Source organism: Nerophis lumbriciformis, linkage group LG11 (assembly GCF_033978685.3).
Source record: "Nerophis lumbriciformis linkage group LG11, RoL_Nlum_v2.1, whole genome shotgun sequence".
Lineage (NCBI taxonomy): Eukaryota > Metazoa > Chordata > Actinopteri > Syngnathiformes > Syngnathidae > Nerophis > Nerophis lumbriciformis.
In genome coordinates this window covers 37690828-37713416 of record NC_084558.2, presented here as the reverse complement: position 1 = coordinate 37713416, position 22589 = coordinate 37690828, and the positions used below count along the sequence as shown (strand labels likewise).

Sequence of the window (22589 nt, the reverse complement as noted above, 5' to 3'; positions counted from 1 at the left end):
CAAAATAACTCTTTCCAGGTAAAAGGTTGCCATTTTTGAAATTTATTTGTAAAAACAGTAAAAAAAAAAAAAAAAAAAAAAAAAAAAAATTGGTATTGATACAACCAAAATGTTCAAAGTGTGCCTAAAATGTTTATTTTTTAAACACAATTGGCAATACACGCTTTTTCATAGGACATTGGTACTGGCGGTGTAATGACTCCCAATGGTACTGGTCTTAGATTGATTCTCATTTGTGACGGTGTGGCTTTTTTTGTTGACCATGTTTCTAATCAGGATGCTTTGTTTAGTCCTAAAAAACACAACAGATCCATTCTCTTCCAGCTAAAGTTACACATATATATATTAAAACAGTTTGTGTCCTTGAAGTGTTGACTTTTTGTCCCTGAGACAAGGGAGGCTCATCGCGGCCATCACAACTCGTCGTGCTGAGCCTGTTCCCGCTCTTTGTCCTCGTCCACCTTAAGCTTGAGCTCGTCTGCTGTAATGCGTCCGTCTTTGTTGCGGTCCTGGTTGGAGAACATGTCGACGATGACTTCGTCGGCCGTCATCCCAGGCTTCATGCGACCTTTGCCTTCCAATACCTGGAGCTTGATAAAGTTGCCAAACTGTGGGCCACAACATAATGTGACATTACTTTTCAGTGTGATTTTACATTCAATGCCCCACACTCGTTTAGACATGTGTATGTAAAACATTTGCCGCAGTAGACTTTTGTTTTGCATAACAGAGCTGTTTTTCCTCCTAAAATATGTACCTGACAAATGTCCACGGCAAAGGACACTGGCTCTCAAATATGGTCTAGTGGTGGTGTCTGGCTGCTACTAGCAAACAGTATCAGATTTGCAATCTAAACTCTGATATAAGACACAAGCAGTCCTACTTGCACAAAGCTCGACGGCTGAACTGAACGTGTGCCAATAAGCACATAAAGTTGGTCTTGTATTTTAGTGAAGTTTACAAAAGGTAAACATACTAGGCTAAGTGATAAAACATCAATTAAAAAATTTGTTTGATAAAAAATTTTTTTTCCTCGTTGGAAGAAACCGGAAGTTACGAAACAAAATCGGATGGATGAACAAAGCACTCGTTCTCTGGTAACCAAACAACGCAGGAAGTGATCACTGGTTTTATAATTTTAATTTTCCTGAGGGAACTCTCCTGAAGGAATTAATAAAGTATTATCTATCTATCTGATCAGTGGGAGTGACAAACTAACAGCCAGTCAGGTAACAGTATTAACTGTCTGTGTTTACTAACAAGCAATCGGAGTGTTGCTGGTTACTGGGGTTCAATCCCTACCTTCTACCATCCTAGTCACGTCCGTTGTGTCCTTGGGCAAGACACTTCGCTCCTGATGGCTGCTGGTTAGCGCCTTGCATGGCAGCTCCCGCCATCAGTGTGTGTGTGAATGGGTGAATGTGGTGATACTGTCAAAGCGCTTTGAGTACCTTGAAGGTAGAAAAGCGCTGTACAAGTATAACCCATTTATCATTTATTTATATTTATAACAAGACATCATGGCGTAGCCGAAGTCTAGTTTCTTAACATGGAGATATTCTCACTACTTTTCTTTTGTCGAGCACAAAGAAAAAAACATTTTAGTTAAATGTAAGTCGTGTCTTGGATCAAAGATCCTATCTACTGCCCAAAACAGCAATTCAAATCTGCTGAAACATCTACAAAAGCAACATGCTTCGACGAAGCTATTAAAGAGAGAGACAGACTCCGATGCCACTTCATCTCCACCTAAGCAACAGCGGCTGGATTTTAACGGAAAGGACTGCTAGCCAGGACAATATTGATACAAAAAATTTAAATATTGGGCAAAAGTTCAACCTCCAATGTGAAACTATTCTGTGATGTAAACTCATCCATCCATCCATTTTCTACCGCTTGTCCCTTTTGGGGTCATTAGATGCAAAATGAGATGGCAAGCCTTTATTTTTAATAATTTAGATGACCATGGCTGACAGTCAAATTTTCTGAGATTTTCAATGCAAGGTTTTCATAAGCTGCCATAAATATCCAAATATATTGTTGCATGTTGCGAGCCTATGTCATATATTAGTTTCACCTTGTAAATCTAATTGCAAGATAGACTAATTTTGATTTTCACCTGTACAGTATCGGATAATATAGGTAGTATCCCATCGGAAGTGAAAATGTTATATAGGGACAACCCACCATGTGACCTTTTGCTTAGACACACTGTTACTTTTTTTGATGTCAACATACCTCCTCTTCGGGGACTTCCCCGTCCTTGTTGATGTCCAGCGCCTGGAAGAGTTCAGTGGGCGTGTCATCCAGCCACACAAACAGGTAACCAGGCGGCACGCCCTTCTCGAAACTGGCCATTTCCACGTCAAAGACCAGCACGGCGCTGCTGGGCACGCCGCTGGCTGCAAACGTCACCAGGTCACGTCAACACTCTGCTTGCCGTCATGTTTGGCATTGAGGGCAGCGCTCACCTCCTTTTTCTCCGTGGCCCAAGTGAGGGGGAACTGTCACCAGCCTCCTTTCCCCTATGCACATGCCGCGCAGACCCTCGTCCAGACCGTCAATCACCTTGTCCGAACCCAGGACCGCATCCTGCAAGGTCTCGTAGTCGTGTCTGACAAGCGAGGGGACACACGGCGTCATGGCTCACACTCAATTCTGTAAGTCTTGCATTTAATGGAATGATCACCATCTGGCAAAGTTCACCAGTACCTACTTGTAACAAAATATCAACTCACCTCATTTTTTACAGCATGATAAGAAATTGTTAACTAAACGGTGTCAATGTTCTATGGCAGTGGTTCTCAAACTTTTTTCTACTACATACTACCTCAGAAACACTTGCCTCTCCAAGTACCACCATAATGACCAACAAAAAAATACAGTAGGCCTAAATATTCATTTAAACATGTTAGATTTAACCGGTATTTTTGGCCACTGTAACATTACACACGATTTGAACAGTCACACTGTATTTGAATATTTAAAACTGATTTTTTTGTCATACCACTACCGTATTTTTCGGACTATAAGTCGCAGTTTTTTTCATAGGAGCGACTTATGTGTGAAATGATTAACACATTACCGTAAAATATCAAATAATAATATTTAGCTCATTCACGTAAGAGACTAGACGTATGGGATTTAGCGATTAGGAGTGACAGATTGTTTGGTAAACGTATAGCATACGTTTACTATATATCTATATATATATATATACTATATGTTATAGTTATTTGAATGACTCTTACCATAATATGTTACGTTAACATACCAGGCACGTTCTCAGTTGGTTATTTATGCCTCATATAACGTACACTTATTCAGCCTGTTGTTCACTATTCTTTATTTATTTTAAATTGCCTTTCAAATGTCTATTCTTGGTGTTGGGTTTTATCAAATACATTTCCCCAAAAAATGCAACTTCTACTCCAGTGCGACTTATATATGTTTTTTCCCTTCTTTATTATGCATTTTCGGCCGGTGCGACTTACGCTCCGAAAAATACGGTAGATGGCGCCCGACTACCACTAATGTTACGAGTATCACAGTTTGAGAGAATGACTGTCTTATGGCACAACAGAAAAGATATCAAGTGACCAGGCTTTGGCCAGATGACCTTCCATGCTATTAGTTGTTTGTCCATTAGCAGGTCAGAGTGGATCCTGCCCCATTTTAAGGGTTTTAAACTTTCTTAAGCAGTAATATTGCAAGCTAACTAAATAAGTGAATATAACCCAGGGGTCGGCAAGCCAAAATGTTGAAAGAGCCATATTGGACCAAAAATAAAAATCTGTCTGGAGCTGCAAAAAATGTAAAGGCTTATGTAAATGTTATAATGAAGGCAACACATGATGTAAGTGTCTACATTAGCCTACTATCAAAATGACTATGTGTCGAAGGCTGATGCAAATCTTTGTTGAGAGAAATGTTGAAATGCAATATTTATTCTACACATTTTTACAACATTGGAAAACATTACTAAAACGGAGGCTTCTCAGAGGGTGAGATAACTCCTGGACATTACTGGCTTAGAATGGCCAAAGGTAAAGATGTGTGTGTTCAAGTTGAAAATAAAAAATAAAATTACCTCAAATTTACCTAAACTACAAGGCATAATGATGCATTATAGGCGGTATAGCTCGGTTGGTCGAGCGGCCGCGCCAGCAACTTGAGGGTTGCAGGTTCAATCCCCGCTTCCGCCATCCTAGTCGCTGTCGTTGTGTCCTTGGGCAAGACACTTTACCCACCTGCTCCCAGTGCCACCCACACTGGTTTAAATGTAACTTAGATATCGGGTCTCACTATGTAAAAGCGCTTTGAGTCACTAGAGAAAAGCGCTATATAAATATAATTCACTTCACTTCACATTATGTACTTACAGCTGGCATAAATAGCATGTTAGCATTGATTAGCTTGCAGTCATGCAGTGACCAAATATGTTTGATTAGCACTTCACTCAAGTCAATAACATCAACAAAGCTCACCTTTGTGCATTCACGCACAGCATAAAACGTTTGGTGGACAAATAGAGACAAAGGAGTGGCATAAAACACTTCTTTCTGTGGCAGCATCAAGGAAAAGTTGTACATGCAAACAAACTACGGTGCGTTCAAGGACTTCCGAAATGAGGACAAAATGGCACGCGCCAAATACTCTCATCAGTGAAACATGTTTAATGTAAACAGTGGGATTTCTAATTAGGAAGGTTTGTGTCATTTTTGTCCTACAGAAACCATATTAAAACAAAAAATATATATTTTTCCTCATCTTTTTCTGTTTTCATAAAAAAAAAAAGTAAACTCCACGGAGCCACTAGAGTGCCGACCCCTGAGAGGTAAAAAAAAAAAAAAAAAAAAGGAATTTACTTACGAGGAGAAGAGTCGTGTGCCGTCCACCAGGGTGCAGTTGTAGTGGTAGCGGACCAGGTCGTTGGTGGCTGTGGTTTCATTGCAAACGTCGGGCCTGTGAAGGACCTGGATGTCCACTTTGTCGCTCGGGTTGTGGAAGTCGATGATGTGAAGGTCAAAGAGCAGCACGGCGGACGGCGGGATCACGTTACCTGTGGAACATTTGTCATTGCCATGGCAACTTGGGAAAATAAGCCACCGTCATGTGTTAAAAGTAGGGAGCGTACCTGCTCCACCTTCTCCGTACGCCAGGTGTGGCGGGATGACCACCCTCCTGCGCTCGCCCATGCAGACCCCCAGCAGCGCCTGGTCCATGCCTGCTATCACGTAGCCCATCCCGATGTAGGTGTTGTACGTGCTGTTCCTCTGGTAGCTGTTCACATTAAGTCATACATGTCGGCTCACTTTTTTACACTCAACAACAAAACAAAAGGAGCAGCTTACAAAAAAAGTGCTTCTACTTGAGCAACCCTAAAATGAACTATACCAGTAGTTGTCTATTATTTCATTTTGAATCATTGAAATATGTTACAACTTCAGATATATTGATATAAAGTTTATATTAATTTTTGTTTGTTCTTATGCTTTGTCAAAACTTTTTATGAATGTAAAATGCAAAATATGCAATATATCTTTAAAAAAAATACGTCTAGTGCAGTGGTTCTCAACCTTTTTTCAGTGATGTACCCCCTGTGAATTTTTTTTTAAATTCAAGTACCCCCTAATCAGAGCAAAGCATTTTTGGTTGAAAAAAGGAGATAAAGAAGTAAAATACAGCACTATGTCATCAGTTTCTGATTTATTAAATTGTATAACAATTTGTAGTGGTCTTTCTTGAACTATTTGGAAAAAAAGATAGGTTTTTATTTATATTTATAAAGGATTTTTGAATTGTTGCTGTTTTTAGAAAAAAAATAAAAAATCTCACGTACCCCTTGGCATACCTTCAAGTACCCCCAGGGGTACACGTACCCCCATTTGAGAACCACTGGTCTAGTGGACAAATAATATACCATATTTTCCGCACTATAAGGCGCACCTAAAAACCTCCAATTTTCTCAAAAGCTGACAGTGCGCCTTATATATGGACAAATATTGAGCCACAACAGGTCTCGCAACTACGGTATGCATAACATAACCCCAGCCTCTACTGTAGCGTCTATTCTATGCGCCTTATAATGCAGTGCGCCTTATATATGAACAACGTTTTAAAATAGGCCATTCATTGAAGGTGCGCCTTATAGTGCGGAAAATATGGTATACAAAAATTACCACACGTAGCCCAAAGTGAAATTTTAAAAAGATTGTGAATTAAAAAAAAAAAATTTTGTCGCAGGGAACAAATGTGTCGGTTTTTGTGTGTGAGCAAGTGGACCACCAGCTCACCTGGTGTCGAAGGTAATGCCATTCAGGAAGCTCCCATTGTAGTGGTAGCGGATGTAATCCCCTGAGATGGTCTTGCGCGTGCACGACTCGGGCACCACCTGCTTCTCAATGGTGAGGTTGTCTTTGGGGTTGTGGACGTCCACCAGCAGGACGTCAAACACCAGCGTGGCCTGAGGGGGGATCTCCGTTCCTGATGAGCCAGAAACAACCAAAATGTCAGTCAGATAAGAGTGAAAAAGAGTGGAGGTTTTTATTTCTCATCCACTACCTGAGCCTTTTTCTCCGTATGCCTTAAAGGGCGGGATGACAATGTTCCTGATCTCACCCACACACATGCCCAGCAGGCCCTCATCCATGCCCTTAATCAGCCAGCCCTCGCCCACCAGCGAGTCGCGGGTCTGATTCCTGACGAAGCTGCGTAGGGCTCATACAAGCGCAAAGTCAAACACAGAACAGAACACACACCTGCACGACAGAACACACACACGAGCGTCAATCAACCTTCCCAAGTCTGGAGACCTTTAGTTTTTTTTTGTATTTTTTTAAAACATGACGACAATCACCTGGAGTCAAAGGTGGTGCCGTCCAGCAGGGTGCCGTTGTAGTGATAACGCACAAAGTCGGTGCGCATCACCGAGCGCTTGCAGTCCTTGGGGGTGGTGATGGTTTTGGTCACCACCAGATCTGCTCGGTTCCACAAGTCCAAGAGGTGGATGTGGAACACCAGCGTGGTGTCAGGGGGGATCACGTCACCTGCAAAACATTTGCATCATTTATACTACACAACTGGACTTGGTAGCTTGAAATAAAGAGCTGCTCCAACCCTGAAAACATCCTGGGGACATTTTGTACCTTCCAAGACATTTCGGTTGATTAAAAATAAATATAGAAGCGTCACTACAAGCCTCAGGCCAAAACATTTCTACATGAAAATGCATGCTTATGTCAACATATTCTAATGTAATAATTCCATTCATTTTCTACCACTTGTCCCTTTTTTGGGGTGGTAGGGGGTGCCGGAGCCTATCTCGGCTACATTCGGGCAGAAGGCGGGGTACACCCTGGACAAGTCGCCACCTCATCGCAGGGCCAACACAATTGAAAAATGTAATATGGACTACTGACTTTACTGATGTCATGTGCTACTTTGTTCCCATTCAAAGCATGCAGCAAAAGTTCCTTGCTTTGCTACTGAAATGTTGCTATTGATGTTGGATAATGGCGTACCTATTGATTGATTGAAACTTTTATTAGTAGATTGCACAGTGAAGTACATATTCCGTACAATTGACCACTAAATGGTAACACCCGAATAAGTTTTTCAACTTTTTTAAGTCGGGGTCCATGTAAATCAAAATCAATATGTAAAGAAAGGCTGCAGCTATGGATTATTTTAGTAATCGAGTACACTGTTGATTAGTTTGTTCGATTAATTGCATATAACACTTTATAGACTCAGTGTATTTCAAAGAAAATAGTTTAAATAAACAAAAAAAATCTGCTTGTCATTTTTTCATTAATTGCACATCATCAACATTAACCTTCACTTTAAATATGTGCGTTAATATATTAATTAATTGGAAAAACGTTTCGCTGCCACACAGATCAGGCATCCACACACCACCGCTCCCTCTATTGTGGCGGTCGTGCAGAAACTATGTCCGCATTTTTAAAGTTCCGGGCACTCCAGAATTTATAAATTTTTAATAGGCACACTCAAACGTTTAATTTAAGCAATAGAACATAAGTCTAAGCTTTTTTAAAATCTAAATAATTGATTAATCATTGCAGCCTAATGCAAATGATTCAATTATGTTTTATTTAAGTTAGTTTTTTTTATCACCTTTAAAAAGTTAAAATAGATATGAATTTTTGGGGCCGAAAAGGTGTTAAAATATTGACTCGATTAAAGTAGAAACTAATATTTATACTGTATGAAATTTTTTCACAGTAGTTTTTGAGAGCTTTAAACGTGACACAGCAAAAAAATATATATATCTTTCTGTTTTTTATCAACCCATTGTGGCACCCAATATTAATAATACTAAACTGTTTCTTAAAGTGTGTTTAATGGGAACAAAAAAGTGAAATTGTATAAAAATACTGGACTGTAAAACGATGAAACACCAACGATAAATAACATTTTTTTAAAGATTGAATTGTTTAAAGTGGTGAATATTTTTGGGAAGCTGACATTGTTTTTGTCATTGTGTGTCACATGTGAAATTTTACAACAGCAATGTCTTATTTTTGCTGAATTATTGCAAAATGGATGAAGCTGCAATTTACCAACTTGTCCACTAGAGGGTAACAACCACTGATCTAATATGGATCCAATTGATGTCTGGTTGGATACATTGCGGTTATATGAAAGAGTTTAAAGAGATATCGTTTTTTCTTAAAAAAAAGTTTTTGTTTTTAAAAATATTAATATTTCTTATTTATTTTATGTTTGCTTACCTGCGCCATCGCTGCCATAAGCTAGGTGAGGTGGCACTGTGACGGTCCTCCGCTCGTTGACACACATGCCCAGAATACCTTTCTCTAAGCCGGCGATGAGGCGACCCTCCCCGAGGAGGCCCACCTTAGCGGCTCCACGCTGTTGGCTGAGAAAAAAAAAAAAAAAAAGATGAGAAAAGTTTATACGTGTCAAGTCCCTGCAAGAAAAAGTGACGCAACGATGCCCCCTAGCGCACCAAATTTAAAATCGCCAGATTTAATCTAAGACTTTAAAAAGGGGAAAAAATGGATGCTCTTACCTTGAATCGAAGGTTTTCCCGTCGACAAAAGTGGCGTTGAAATGGTACCGAACCTGATCTCCATTTTGTGCGAGTCGTGTGCAGTGTGGGGGGATAAAGTGTGCGTCCACGACTACATCTCCCACCGGACTGGGGTTGCACTTCGCCGCGGAGAAAAGCAGCAGCAGGAGCAAAGAGGAGGAGGCGATGCAACACGCAAACATTTTTTTCAACAATCAAAAAACTATTTTAAGAAACAAAGATGGACTTGCGAGCTGCAGCTGGGGCCTTGTGGATGTGCGATGCGGACGTGGACAAACTCTCGTAGGCTCCTCTGCCTGCAGCGATTCCCAGGGAAGGAATGTCGGAGGTTTTGGGGAGTGGGGTCGGGAAGCGCTACTCGTCAAGGTAGCGGCAACGGGGAGAACACAGCACTTCCGCTTAAACGCTACGGTTATTGTCACGCGTAAGCGACTTTCAAACCCATTTCCAATGGCTTGCCGGCGTGTGTTAAACGTGTCAGAAAATTAAACGCACTTCCAAGTTTAATGGCTCACCAGTACAACTGTATTCTCGTGGTATGGACTTTTATTTTGAAATGTTTCTGAATGAAAAGCTACTGATCGCTTTTCGTAAAGTGCTGCCTAAAAACGTGTTTTCGTTCTTTTTACAACTTTGTGGTGAACAAGCCAGAGAGCTCAAAATGGTCAATTAGAACAACACATTAGTAAAAAGCATTTTTCTTGTCACAGCATTTAAGCACTTAAAACGCATACAACAATTTCATTTCACTGAGTGCGTTTTTTTAAGTGTATACATGCTTCTTCTACTTTACGTTTAATCGCATATGATCGACTAATTTATTAATAGCAGAATTGCATCACCTGTACCAATCAATGTCACTTAAATATGTCTGCGTGTATGTTAATATGCAGTTATGTATTTACATTTAATTCAAACATTATGCTCACTCTGTGTCAAATTGTCAACTTTCCCCCCGCCACTTATGCCCTTTAATGCAAAATGAATGAATACCGTATTTTTCGGACTATAAGTCGCAGTTTTTTTCCATAGTTTGGCCGGGGGTGCGACTTATACTCAGGAGCGACTTATGTGTGAAATTATTAACACATTACCGGAAAAAAGCAAATAATATTATTTAGCTCATTCACGTAAGAGACTAGACGTATAAGATTTCATGGGATTTAGCGATTAGGAGTGACAGATTGTTTGGTAAACGTATAGCATGTTCTATATGTTATAGTTATTTGAATGACTCTTACCATAATATGTTACGTTAACATACCAGGCACCTTCTCAGTTGGTTATTTATGCCTCATATAACGTACACTTATTCAGCCTGTTGTTCACTATTCTTTATTTATTGTAAATTGCCTTTCAAATGTCTATTCTTGGTGTTGGGTTTATCAAATAAATTTCCCCCAAAAATGCGACTTATACTCCAGTGCGACTTATATATGTTTTTTTCCTTCTTTATTATGCATTTTCAGCCGGTGCGACTTATACTCCAAAAAATACGGTATACCGTTAATATACAATTCTGCAGCAGAGCAAGAGCACCATTCAGAAAGGCCACTTCATTAGGGACACTTAATGAAGTGCTCTGTTAGTGTATGAAGACCAGTGCACTATAAGTTTGCATTGCAGGCTTTGAAATGTACATTGATACGTCAACGTGTTAAAGCCAATACTTATTTTTGACAAATTCCCTTCAAATGTCACTCAAAATGTGTGCTGGAAAGTAGGAAGTGAAAAAAGACAGGGAGAGGAAGGAATGGCACAGCAGTACCCCCTCTCAAGGTGTCCAGAAGGAAGAACTGCATGCAGAGGAAAGCACATCACACCTGGATCAACCTTTAGATCTGAGGAGGAGATGAGAAAGGAAGTGGAAAGGGGAAAAAAAAGAGAAAAGTGATATAAGTCATTGATAAAAACAAGCAAATAGAAAAAGAAGAGTGTACTGGTTAGCCATGCATGTAACACAGATATCCTCAAACATTATTAGACAAATCCTCAATGACTTATGGACAATTACAGTAGTTGCATCCACAAATTCGCTTGATGTTTTTCAACCAGTGGTGTGTACCAAAGTTTGCAATGATATGGAGAAAACACCCTAGAGTTACAGTGTATAGCACTCTGGCTGTGTGAGAAATTTCAAGTCAATAACGACTTACAAGGTTTAATAACAGCGCCGCCGTGTGGTGTTATTGTCAGAAAAATATTAGCACAGGCAACAGTTTTAAGGTTCATGTTGTGACAAATGTTCACCTTTTAATGTGCAGCCATTCAGGAGGAGAAGAGTAAGCTTACACAAATATAACCTTTTTTTTCCCCATGATTGTGTAACAATATTATTGAGCTGCTACTGTTTAACATATCAGGAGTCAGAGGCGGGGTCGTACCTTCCTCTCCGAATGTTTCTGGATTCCGCAGGGAGGCGTCAAGCAAGACGGGAGAGACAAACAAAAGATCATGCCATTGAGCTGAAAGGTCACACCTCCACAATCTTTGTCATTAGATAATGATGAACAAGATAATAGTGAATGGCAAGGTAATAGCAAACAACGAGATAACAGCGGACAACAGATGACAGCGAACAACGGGATGATAGTCAACACCATGATAATAGTCGACAACGAGAAAATAATCAACAATAGGGAAGAATGAGATGATAGTGAATAACAAGATAATTGTCGATAACGAGAGATAATAGCAAACAACAAAATAAGAGTTAACGAGATGATAGCTAATGTCAAGATAATAGTCAACAAAAATATGATAGTGAACAACAATATATATATATATATATATAGTATATATATTGCTATAATAAATAATAGCAAACAACAAGATAACATTTAACAAGATAATAGCGAACAACAAGACAACAGTCCGTGAGATGATGGAGAACAACAAGATAAAAGTGAACAAAATAATACTGAACAACAGGATAGTATTTAACAAGATAATAGCAAACAACAAGATAATGGTCGATGAGAAAAATAGCGAACAACGACAAAATAGTCAACAAAATGATTGCAAACAATAAAATAATCATAATGAACAACGAAATAATATCAACAAGATAATCAACGAGTAAATAGTCGACAAGATAATAGTCAATAAGAAATTAGTAAATGAGAAAATACCGTAGTCAACAAGATACGAGTCAACAACCAAATAATAGTCAAGAAAATAGTCAACGAGATAATAGTCAACAACAAGATAATAGTCAACGAGAAAATAGTAAACAATAAAATAGTCAACAAGATACTAGTCAACAAACAAATAATAGTCAAGAAAATAGTCAACGAGATAATAGTCAACAACCAAATAATAGTCAGGAAAATAGTCAACGAGAAAATAGTCATCGAGAAAATAGTCACCGAGAAAATAGTCAACGAGAAAATAGTGAACAAGATACTAGTCAACGAGATACTAGTCAAAAACAAGATAATAGTCAACGAGAATATAGTCAACGAAAAAATAGTCAGCAAAACACTAGTCAACGAGATAATAATCAACAACAAAATAGTCAACGAGATAACAGTCAACAAGATAATAGTCAACAAGATAATCGTCAATGAGAAAATAGTCAACAAGATAATAGTCATCGAGAAAATAGTCAACAACAATACAATACTCAATGAGAAAGTAGTCAACAAGATAATAGTCAACAACAAGATAATAGTCAACAAGAAAATAGTCAAGATAATAGTCAGCAAGATAATAGCAAACAAGAAAATAGTCAAGATAATAGTCAATGAGATAATAGTAAATGAGAAAATAGTCAACAAGATAATACTCAGCAACAAGATAATAGTCAACGAGAACATGGTAAACGAAAAAATAGTCGGCAAAATACTAGTCAACAAGATAATCGTCAATGAGAAAGTAGTCAACAAGATAATAGTCATCGAGAAAATAGTCAACAACAAGATAATACTTAACGAGAAAGTAGTCAACAAGATAATAATCAACAACAAGATAATAGTCAACAAGAAAATAATCAAGATAATAGTCAGCAAGATAATAGCAAACAAGAAAATAGTCAAGATAATAGTCAATGAGATAATAGTAAATGAGAAAATAGTCAACAAGATAATACTCAGCAACAAGATAATAGTCAACAAGAAAATAGTCAAGATAATAGTCAGCAAGATAATAGTCAACAAGAAAATAGTCAAGATAATAGTCAGCAAGATAATAGCAAACAAGAAAATAGTGTAGATAATAGTCAATGAGATAATAGTAAATGAGAAAATAGTCAACAAGATAATACTCAGCAACAAGATAATAGTCAACGAAAAAGTAGTGAACAATAGTCAATGAGAAAATAGTCCACAACATGAAAATAATCCGTGAGATAATAGTCAACAAAGAGATGATAGTGAAGAAGAAGACGACAATAGTGAACAGGATAGAGAAAGTGAAAGCTCTTACTTAAATCCCCATCCAGTTCCTCCCAGCACGATGGCCCCCAGCAGAATAGCACCAGCCACAGAGCCAATGATGATGTTGGTTCCACTGGGACCTGCAAGTACAACTCTTACACCAATACATCCTACATAATCATCTTCAACTGCAAACATTACCTTTGTGTTTCTCAGGTCCCTCAGGTGGGGTAGGGATGGGAATGGGGTCAAAGACGCTGCAGTCCTTCCCAGTGTAGTCTCCATCACAGATGCACTTCACCTCGTTGCTGCACGTCTGCAGACGTTCAAAGAGCTACTTGAAATCCACTCTTCACACGTACTGTAAGTGTAAGGACAAGGTGTGTGTGCGCTCTCTCACGCCGTGATGGGAGCAGATGCGCGAGGACGAGGAGCCGGGACACATGCTGAGGTTGAAGGTGGTGACCGGGAGGCAGCGGCGTTCCAGACACATCATGTTGGGTCCACACGGCGTCCCGTCCTCCACGTAGCCCAAGTCCAGGCCATCATCCAGCACTGCATGGCCGCCTCTTAATGACACATTCAAAAAAGTAGTGTGCTATGCTTTGCATAGTAGTTTTAACTTGATCTTACAGATGTAGCGACAAACTGTAGTTACTGACAGTGGTTTTCTGTGTTGTTCCCGAGCCCATGTGGTGATATCCTTTACACACTGATAGTCGCTTTTTGGTGCAGTACCGCCTGAGGGATCGAAGGTCCGTAATATCATCACTTACGTGCAGTGATTTCTCCAGATTCTCTGAACCTTTTGATATTACGGACCGTAGATGGTGAAATCCCTAAATGCCTTGCAATAGCTCGTTGAGAAATTTTGTTCTTAAACTGTTCAACAATTTGCTAAAGCATTTGTTCACAAAGTGGTGACCCTCGCCCCATCCTTGTTTGTGAATGACTGAGCATTTCATGGAAGCTGCTTTTATATCCAATCATGGCACCCACCTGTTCCCAATTAGCCTGTTCAGCTGTGGGATGTTCCAAATAAGTGTTTGATGAGCATTCCTCAACTTTCAGTCTTTTTTGCCACTTGTGCCAGCTTTTTGGAAACATGTTGCAAGCATCAAATTCCAAATGAGCTAATATTTGCAAAAAATAACAAAGTTTTCCAGTTCAAACGTTAAGTATCTTGTCTTTGCAGTCTATTTAATTGAATATAGGTTGAAAAGGATTTGCAAATCATTGTTATTCTGTTTTTATTTACCATTTACACAATGTGCCAACTTCACTGGTTTTGGGTTTTGTAAAACAATCTGTGCAATTCAGCTGGTCTACAAATGTTGTGATAAAGTTCAGAATAAAACACAAATGATTTGTCTTGTTTTAGAAAAGAAAATGTAGTTTAAAAAAACACAGTGGCAGCATGTTTTGTTTACATTCTCGTGCAATGCTTTGTGGTTACACCTCCACGCTCAAAGTTGGGCATTCCTTACTTGCCAGTATCCTTGAATGCATCATTCCTCCAACCATGCAGTGAATGCTCACCTGCAGTCCAGGTATCTGTTGTGGTGATAGATGGTCATTCCCGTGAGTTTGCCCTGCAGCTCGCCAACGCTCGGCTTGTCGGTCACGTTGGTGCACAGCAGCAGACCACACAAGACGTCCCTGCACAGGAGGAGGAAGTCCAATGTACACGGCCCTTTGCGGTTTCAACATGGCCGCACGGTTTACCTACTGCTTGTTACAATGCATCCATCCCTGACCACCGGGCTCGGGGCCGCAGTTTCCTTTCTCGGTGCCCTCTGCATTGAGCTTTTCATAGCAGAACCTGTCAGCGGAATCTGAGAGGAAAAATATATTTGGTGAAGAGATGATTGGGAGGAAAGTCGATCAACACAAAAGAGCTTGGAGAAAAGCAATACATAATTTATTATAACTCCTTAATTAATATAGTTAATTTTCTTTTTTTTCAAGTGTTCATTTAGCTGCAAGCCATAAAATGTATGTAATAACTAGAAAATCATTATTTTATTACTAAAGCCTTAACATAGCTCACTAATAATTTATCATACAAGTATTCCAAATGTCATAACCAACATTATAATAATTGTTCAAATGTGATAATATAGTTAACTAAGGTTTGATTTTTTAGCAAGTGTTAGCTAACTAATAACATTGTTTTTGAAAATATCACATTATTAAAATTAAAAAAGGTAATTTGTTTATTTAATACAAAGTTTAATGACCATTTTTACAATATTAAGGTTTTAGCTGACAAATAAAATTGTCTGGAAAATATTTAGGACTATAATTCTTACTATAATAAAAAAAAAAATAACTTAGATGCTATTTAATGTATACAATATTTAAGGTTTAATTTTTTTGTTTTTAATATTAATGTTGACTTAGCTGTGTGTATATATATATATATATATATATATATATATATATATATATATATTTAGCATCATTATTACTGTAGTTCTTAAGATTATTATTGTAAAACGTGTTAATTTGCTGCATAATACCATTTATTTAGTAGTCAAGTAATAATAATTACTCTTCCTAAAGTTTTGGCATGACTCATATTAATAATAAGATATTGGATCGTATATATTTTTGTAAAAACATTTTCTTTTAATTGGATCTATTTATGTATGAATGTTTAGTGCCCTGTGTTTTATTATCTAAAGCTTGAGACTTTTAAAAAAAATTAAAATTATATTTTTGACTGTATAGTACAGAGGTGAGCAATTCCCAGTCTGGACACAAGAGGGCGACCTAACATCCTTACTGTAGCCCCACAGGCTCCTGCACTGAGCGTGTCTGGTCTTGCAGCGGCCTCCATAGCAACGACCCTGAAGAAGAGGAGGAGGTTAAAGGTCCCAATGAAGTTTAACAGACACCTGGAGAGAGAGTGGGCGTGTCTGTGTGTAACTTTACCTGTCCCGCCTCACATGTGTAGCCATCCAGTTTGTTGACGTTGTGAGGACACTAAAACACATACATCAAATGTCTGAGGCCTTCTTTAGCAGTGTGCCATCTCGTTGTCTTACCTGGCTGGAGTCACCTGTGCAGGTTTCGGGGATGTCACAGTCGTTGACCGCCTCGCGACACGTCGTCCCCCTCAACTCGTACTGCGGCCACACGAGGAGAGACCATTAAGAACATTCGGGGTCCACCGCAACGTGAACACGACCCACCTTGCAGTCCCGGCAGCAGAGTCCGTTGCTGCACATTGCATTGTGGGTAAGCGTGCACTTCTTACAGCAGTTGGCGCCGCTGCGAGCGCAGTCCTGTAGGCCCAACTTGAATATTCATAAACGACACAACAATGATAAAATGTGGATTAAGTGAGAAATTTACCACGAGTGAGCCGCAGTCACACTCTTCTCCCAGCTCCACGTAGCCGTTACCACACTCGGGCGGGTCCAGCAGCTGCAACATTTAGGAGTCGGAAGAAAGAAACTTTTGAAAAGCTCCGCCTCCAAAAAGATACTGTACCACCATTTTTGCTTGCATAGTTTAACTCATTATAGATTCAAATATGTGGCTTGTTTATGAATACCGTTATTTTCGGAGTATAAGTCGCTCCGCAGTATAAGTCGCACCGGCCGAAAATGCATAATAAAGAAGGGAAAAAACATATATAAGTCGCACTGGAGTATAAGTCACATTTTTGGGGGGAAATTTATTTGATAAAACCCAACACCAAGAATAGACATTTGAAAGGCAATTTAAAATAAATAAAGAATAGTGAACAACAGGCTGAATAAGTGTACGTTATATGAGGCATAAATAACCAACTGAGAAGGTGCCTGGTATGTTAACGTAACATATTATGGTAAGAGTCATTCAAATAACTATAACATATAGAACATGCTATACGTTTACCAAACAATCTATCACTCCTAATCGCTAAATCCCATGAAATCTTATACGTCTAGTCTCTTACGTGAATGAGCTAAATAATATTATTTGATATTTTACGCTAATGTGTTAATAATTTCACACATAAGTCGATCCTGAGTATAAGTCGCACCCCCGGCCAAACTATGAAAAAAACTGCGACTTATAGTCCGAAAAATACGGTACATAAAGATGATTTGTTTAATATTGTTGTATAAAGAAAATAAAATGTTATTTCAATTAATATGTGTATTTGTAGGATTAAATCATGAATATATTTCCCTTTGGGACTGTGTGACAAGGGGTGGCACTTTCCTGACTTCTGCGGTGCTTTTTTGTGAACTTCCGGATCTGCCTCCCGGAAGCCTTTTGGCCATGGAGACCAGCTGCTGGTTCTCTGCCACACCAGAATCCGTTTGGAGAGCCTGGAGGAGATGCGGATGAAGAGACAGGGCTGCGGAGCTGGCGCTGAGCGCCGGGACGGACACGATTCACAGGGTCTTGGCTGAATGAGCAGGTATCAGACCTGCACACCTCGGTCTCCTCGCTCATCCATGCGGACTGGACACTGGCCTAAAGTTGGTGGGCGGCTGAGGGTGGAGTCGGCTCTCTTGGTTGCTTTGTTGGGTCTGCTCCTGTCTCTGGCCAGCAGAGGCCAACACAGTGTATGTTTTTTTTTGTTTGTTTTACTTTTGTGGCTGTGTGTAGAAGTGGTTGGTTGCATCAGCTCTGCTCTTTTAATGTCTTTAATGTCCTTTGATGTTTCCATCTTACACACATGTTTGTGTGCTATGGCTATGAGGTTTTTTCCCCCCCTTGGCCTCAGTCTGGACCACCTCTCCAGGGGCCCAGGGTTAGACTGATTTTTTTTTTCTCACCCCCCTCCCCACCTGTTTCTCACCTTTTTTGTAAGGGGCACCGGAAGTTGGCAGACCCATCAGCGATCTTGTTCTGTCTCCCTGTAATGTTTGTCTGATCTTGAATGGGATTGTGCTGAAAATCTTAATTTCCCCTCAGGGATTATTAAAGTATTTCTGATTCTGATTCCAATACATTTTTCTTAAGTCAATGGAACCAGGAGATAGAGCCAACGTACCAGCAGTACACTCGCACCACGGGTTGAGAACTTTATCATGCAGGCTTGCACAATCCATTTGAATCCAGTGCAATAATAGATTTTTTTAAAATGTTGTGTAATAAAGAATAACATTAGTTTTTTTACTAAAGTTTGTAGAAGGTTGACACATAAACCCACTGAGACGGGGGTCAGCAACCCACGGCTTTAGAGCCACATCCGGCTCTTGAGCGGCGCCCTGGTGGCTCCATGGAGCTTTTTCAAAAAGGTATGGAAATGTGGAAAAAATGGGGTGAAAAATATATTTTTTGTTGTAATAATATTTCTGTAGGAGGACAAAGACGACACAAACCTTCCTAATTGTTAGAAAGCCCACTGTTTAATGTGTTTGCTTGCATGCTTCACTGATGAGAGTATTTGGCGAGCACCGTTTTGTCCTAATTTCAGCGGCCCTTGAACTCACCGTTGTGTGGACTGTGACTCAGCAGTTTGTTTACATGTATAACTTTCTCCGACGCTGCCACAGAAAGACGTGTTTTATGCCACTCCTTCTGTGTCTCATTTTGTCCACCAAATGTTTTATACTGTGCGTGAATGCACAAAAGTGAGTTTTGTTGATATTATTGACTTGTTATGGAGTGCTAATCAGGCATATTTGGTCACTGCATGACTGCAAGCTAATCGATGCTAACATTCTATTTAGGCTAGCTGTATGTACATATTGCATCATTATGCCTCGTTTGTAGGTATATTTGAGCTCATTTAATTTCCTTTACTTTTATACTTAGTTTATTTGTCCATGTTTCATGACACATTATCTGTGTGTGACATTGGCTGCATTTCTGATTTTTAGTGTACTATGTTGTTCCAGACCACAGCAAACGTTAGCCAGCTTGCAAAGATTGTAATAAATCCATTAGAAGAAGACAGTCGGACGTTTCCTTTAACTTGGACACACACAGCTATACCTTAGGCCGTCATTTACAGGAGTCATCTCATCCTCTGAGAAGTTTTACTAATGTGTAGAATAAATATTACATTTCAACATTTCTGTCAACATAGATTTGTGTCAGCCTGCGTCACATATTCATTTTGATAGTAAGCTAATATAACTAATACAAACACTTACATCATGTGTTGTCTTCATTATAACACTTATATAAGTCTTTTGAATTTTTGCGGCTCCAGACCGATTACTTTTTTGTATTTTAGGTCCAATATGTCTCTTTCAACATTTTGGGTTGTCCACCCTTGCACTAAGAAGTCATTAAAATCTGGACATTTGTCACATTTCTTTGGTTTAGTCCACTTGTATAAGTGCCAAGTAGGGCAATGACCCAACAGAGCCAGCAGATGGCGCTGCAGTGGGGAAAAAAGTTCCCTCTGTAGTGCAGTTGGCTCCTACATTGTAACATGCATTACCGCCACCTACAGGACTGGAGTGGAACATTATTTTTCCTACATGGTCTTGCATTGGATGCCATGAGATTGTGCTGATATTGTGTTGAGTGAGACACCAAACCAGATTGCGTTTCTAGGATATTCCATGGCCTCACCTTGCTGGGCTTGTTGAACAGGCAGCTGCCGCCGCCTTGTTGCAGGAAGCGAAGGTATTCATCGACACTGCAGCGAGAGAACTTCCTGGGCAGGTAATAGCTGATAAATACAGCACACACAAACATGATACAGTTAGAGAAGTTTGTCAGAGAAAGTTGCTGAAGACTGAAAATAAAGTACCAGACAAAAGTTTGCGTACACGTATTTATTTATTTATTTGTTCTTACCCGGTGTCCTCCATGATGCATCCTAACCACGGGTCTGGACACCTGCAGTCTCCTGTGCACACAAATTAAACGTTCAGGCAGTATTCTACAAGAAAGTACAATTAATGTGTACTTTTATTTGTTCCTTTTTTTATTTTATTTTAGCATCAAAACATAAATAAAATAAAAAATACGAAAGAATTGTCTATAATATGAACAATTATATTATAAATAATTTACAACTGTATTATTTTAATACTGTTTTAAAATAATGTAGACAACTTAAAATAAATGTTTACACAAAAACACATACAAAAATAAAAACAAATTATAAAAAATTATTATGAAAAATGTATTATAAATAATTTGTGATTTTACTATTTTATACTACCTTTAAATTATGTATACATTTTAAAAATATATCTATAACACAAAACATATACATGAAAATATATAAATATTATCTATTATTTAATAATTGAATAGTATTTGCATTATTTTTTTTCTCCTATTTTAAAATAAAGTATACATTTAAAAATATTTATATTTCATTAAAAACATACATAAATGAAAAGAAAACTACGACAGAATTATCTGTAAAATTATTATTTAACTTTATACATTTTAGAAACATTTTTACTACACAAAACACATGAATTAAAAAAAGTTATAAAGGAATTATAATATGAACAATTATATCATGAAAAGTTTAAAATTGTACTATTTTAATGTGTACAATTTAAAAATGTTTATCAGAAAAACACATATACATTTCGGGATGCCACCCGAACGCCTCCCTAGGAAGGTGTTTCGGGCACGTCCGACCGGTAGGAGGCCACGGGGAAGACCCAGGACACGCTGGGAAGACTATCTCTCCCGGCTGGCCTGGGAACGCCTCGGGATCCCCCGGGAGGAGCTGGACGAAGTGGCTGGGGAGAGGGAAGTCTGGGCTTCCCTGCTTAAGCTGCTGCCCCCGCAACCCGACCTCGGATAAGCGGAAGAAGATGGATGGATGGATGGACATATACATTTAAAAAATATTATACTATTAACAATTTTAACATAAATAATTTACAATTAATTTTATTGTTTCTATTTTTAAAAATATACATTTTCTAAAAATATTTTTACTGCACAAAACACAAAAAAATAATGACAATGAAATATCCATCTATTTGTAGTAAGGTATATACTATAGTATAGAATTGTATTATTTTTTAATTCAAATTTGATCACAAATGGAAAAAACATTAAATACGAATATTTTATTTCAGGCACCTAACCCTCATAAAACAACAACTATGTAGATAAAATTTATGTTAAAATAATTACCAAGAAAATAATTATATTCATTAAGAATTGTATAAACACTGAAAATGTATGAATAAATTACTATTATTACAAAATGTTTTTATTTTTTTTTCCAGTCATTTTTACCCATATTTAAAGTAGCTCAATAAAATGGAGATGTTGCATAAAAGTGACCTAAATTATGATAATAATGAATAAAAATAATAATGTTTTGTGCTTTGGTAAAAGTGCTGTATGAGCGTTGCTATGGAGTCAGCGATCTGACCTGCAGCAGGTCTGTCCTTGTTCCTCAGCATGCCGATGTTCTGGCCCAGACTCTGGCACAGCGTGATGGCCACCGGGCCAACGGCGCCAAACTGCAAAAGAAAGCTGGACTGGGAAAAAGCTCGGAAAAGAGCAAGGAAGCCATGAAGGACTTCACCTCGTTGATGCCGCCGCCCCTGCTGAGCGAGCAGACGCCGCCGACGTAGGCGGCCTCACTGCGGCTGCCCATGAAGGTCCTCCCGCTGCGAGGAGACACGAGGAACTTGAACCAGCAGAAACATCAAACAGTGAGTGAGGACAGGCCAACCCACGAAAGGAGGTGCACGGCGTCGCAGCGCTCCCGGATGTTCGCCTTCCTGTATTTCATGAAGTCACGCAGCGTGAGCAGGGCGTCGTCGCCCACAGAGATGCGGTTTTGGGAGGACCAGGTTTCCATGGCGACCAGGATGATGCGAGTGTTGAGCTGCTCCTTGTAGATCTGCACAGGACGTTGAAGTCATCAACACCAGATTGTAAACTGTATTTTCAAATTCAATATTTTAGGTTTTTAGTGCAACCTTTGTCTATTTCATGTACAAAACCCAAAACCAGTGAAGTTGTAATTGCTTCCGGGCCTGGCAAAAAGTGCATTAATTCCTGCGAAGTAGGAATGATTAATTATAAATGGTATATCTTTATAGCCATAGCATAAAAAATGGACTGACTGTATTACAATACTCAACAGGATTCAGTCAGTATTATAGTCCTTATAGCGTGTTACACGAGTAACAATACAGACTGAAATAAGGCCAGAAAAAACAAAATCTTGTTTTGGGGCACAA

The 22589-nt window shown here is 38.9% G+C and overlaps 2 protein-coding genes across 2 annotated transcripts in view; both read right to left on the bottom strand.

Moving 5' to 3' along the window:
• Window positions 1-60: 60 nt before the first annotated feature.
• Window positions 61-13692, bottom strand: LOC133610426 (peptidyl-prolyl cis-trans isomerase FKBP10-like). Its single transcript, XM_061966675.2, has 13 exons — window positions 13654-13692; window positions 13502-13592; window positions 11461-11478; window positions 9056-10917; window positions 8757-8902; window positions 6860-7049; window positions 6565-6710; window positions 6297-6486; window positions 5138-5283; window positions 4873-5062; window positions 2472-2614; window positions 2239-2402; window positions 61-608 (listed from the first exon to the last, which is right to left on the bottom strand). Exons 4-13 carry the CDS (start codon window positions 9256-9258, stop codon window positions 414-416), a joined length of 1713 nt encoding a protein of 570 aa, XP_061822659.2. The 5' UTR covers window positions 9259-10917; window positions 11461-11478; window positions 13502-13592; window positions 13654-13692; the 3' UTR covers window positions 61-413.
• Window positions 11330-22589, bottom strand: part of LOC133610425 (disintegrin and metalloproteinase domain-containing protein 11-like) — a 32301-nt gene continuing 21041 nt past the window's right edge. The window contains exons 12-27 of the mRNA XM_061966674.2: window positions 22080-22246; window positions 21926-22010; window positions 21770-21860; window positions 20215-20266; window positions 19987-20086; window positions 16813-16884; window positions 16650-16742; window positions 16503-16583; window positions 16390-16440; window positions 16241-16304; window positions 15182-15287; window positions 14992-15111; window positions 13853-14021; window positions 13654-13768; window positions 13502-13592; window positions 11330-11478 (exon numbers count right to left, since the gene is read on the bottom strand). Coding sequence (XP_061822658.2) covers window positions 11436-11478; window positions 13502-13592; window positions 13654-13768; window positions 13853-14021; window positions 14992-15111; window positions 15182-15287; window positions 16241-16304; window positions 16390-16440; window positions 16503-16583; window positions 16650-16742; window positions 16813-16884; window positions 19987-20086; window positions 20215-20266; window positions 21770-21860; window positions 21926-22010; window positions 22080-22246 — 1500 coding nt within the window. The 3' untranslated portion in view covers window positions 11330-11435. The remainder of the gene's footprint in view (window positions 11479-13501; window positions 13593-13653; window positions 13769-13852; window positions 14022-14991; window positions 15112-15181; window positions 15288-16240; window positions 16305-16389; window positions 16441-16502; window positions 16584-16649; window positions 16743-16812; window positions 16885-19986; window positions 20087-20214; window positions 20267-21769; window positions 21861-21925; window positions 22011-22079; window positions 22247-22589) is intronic.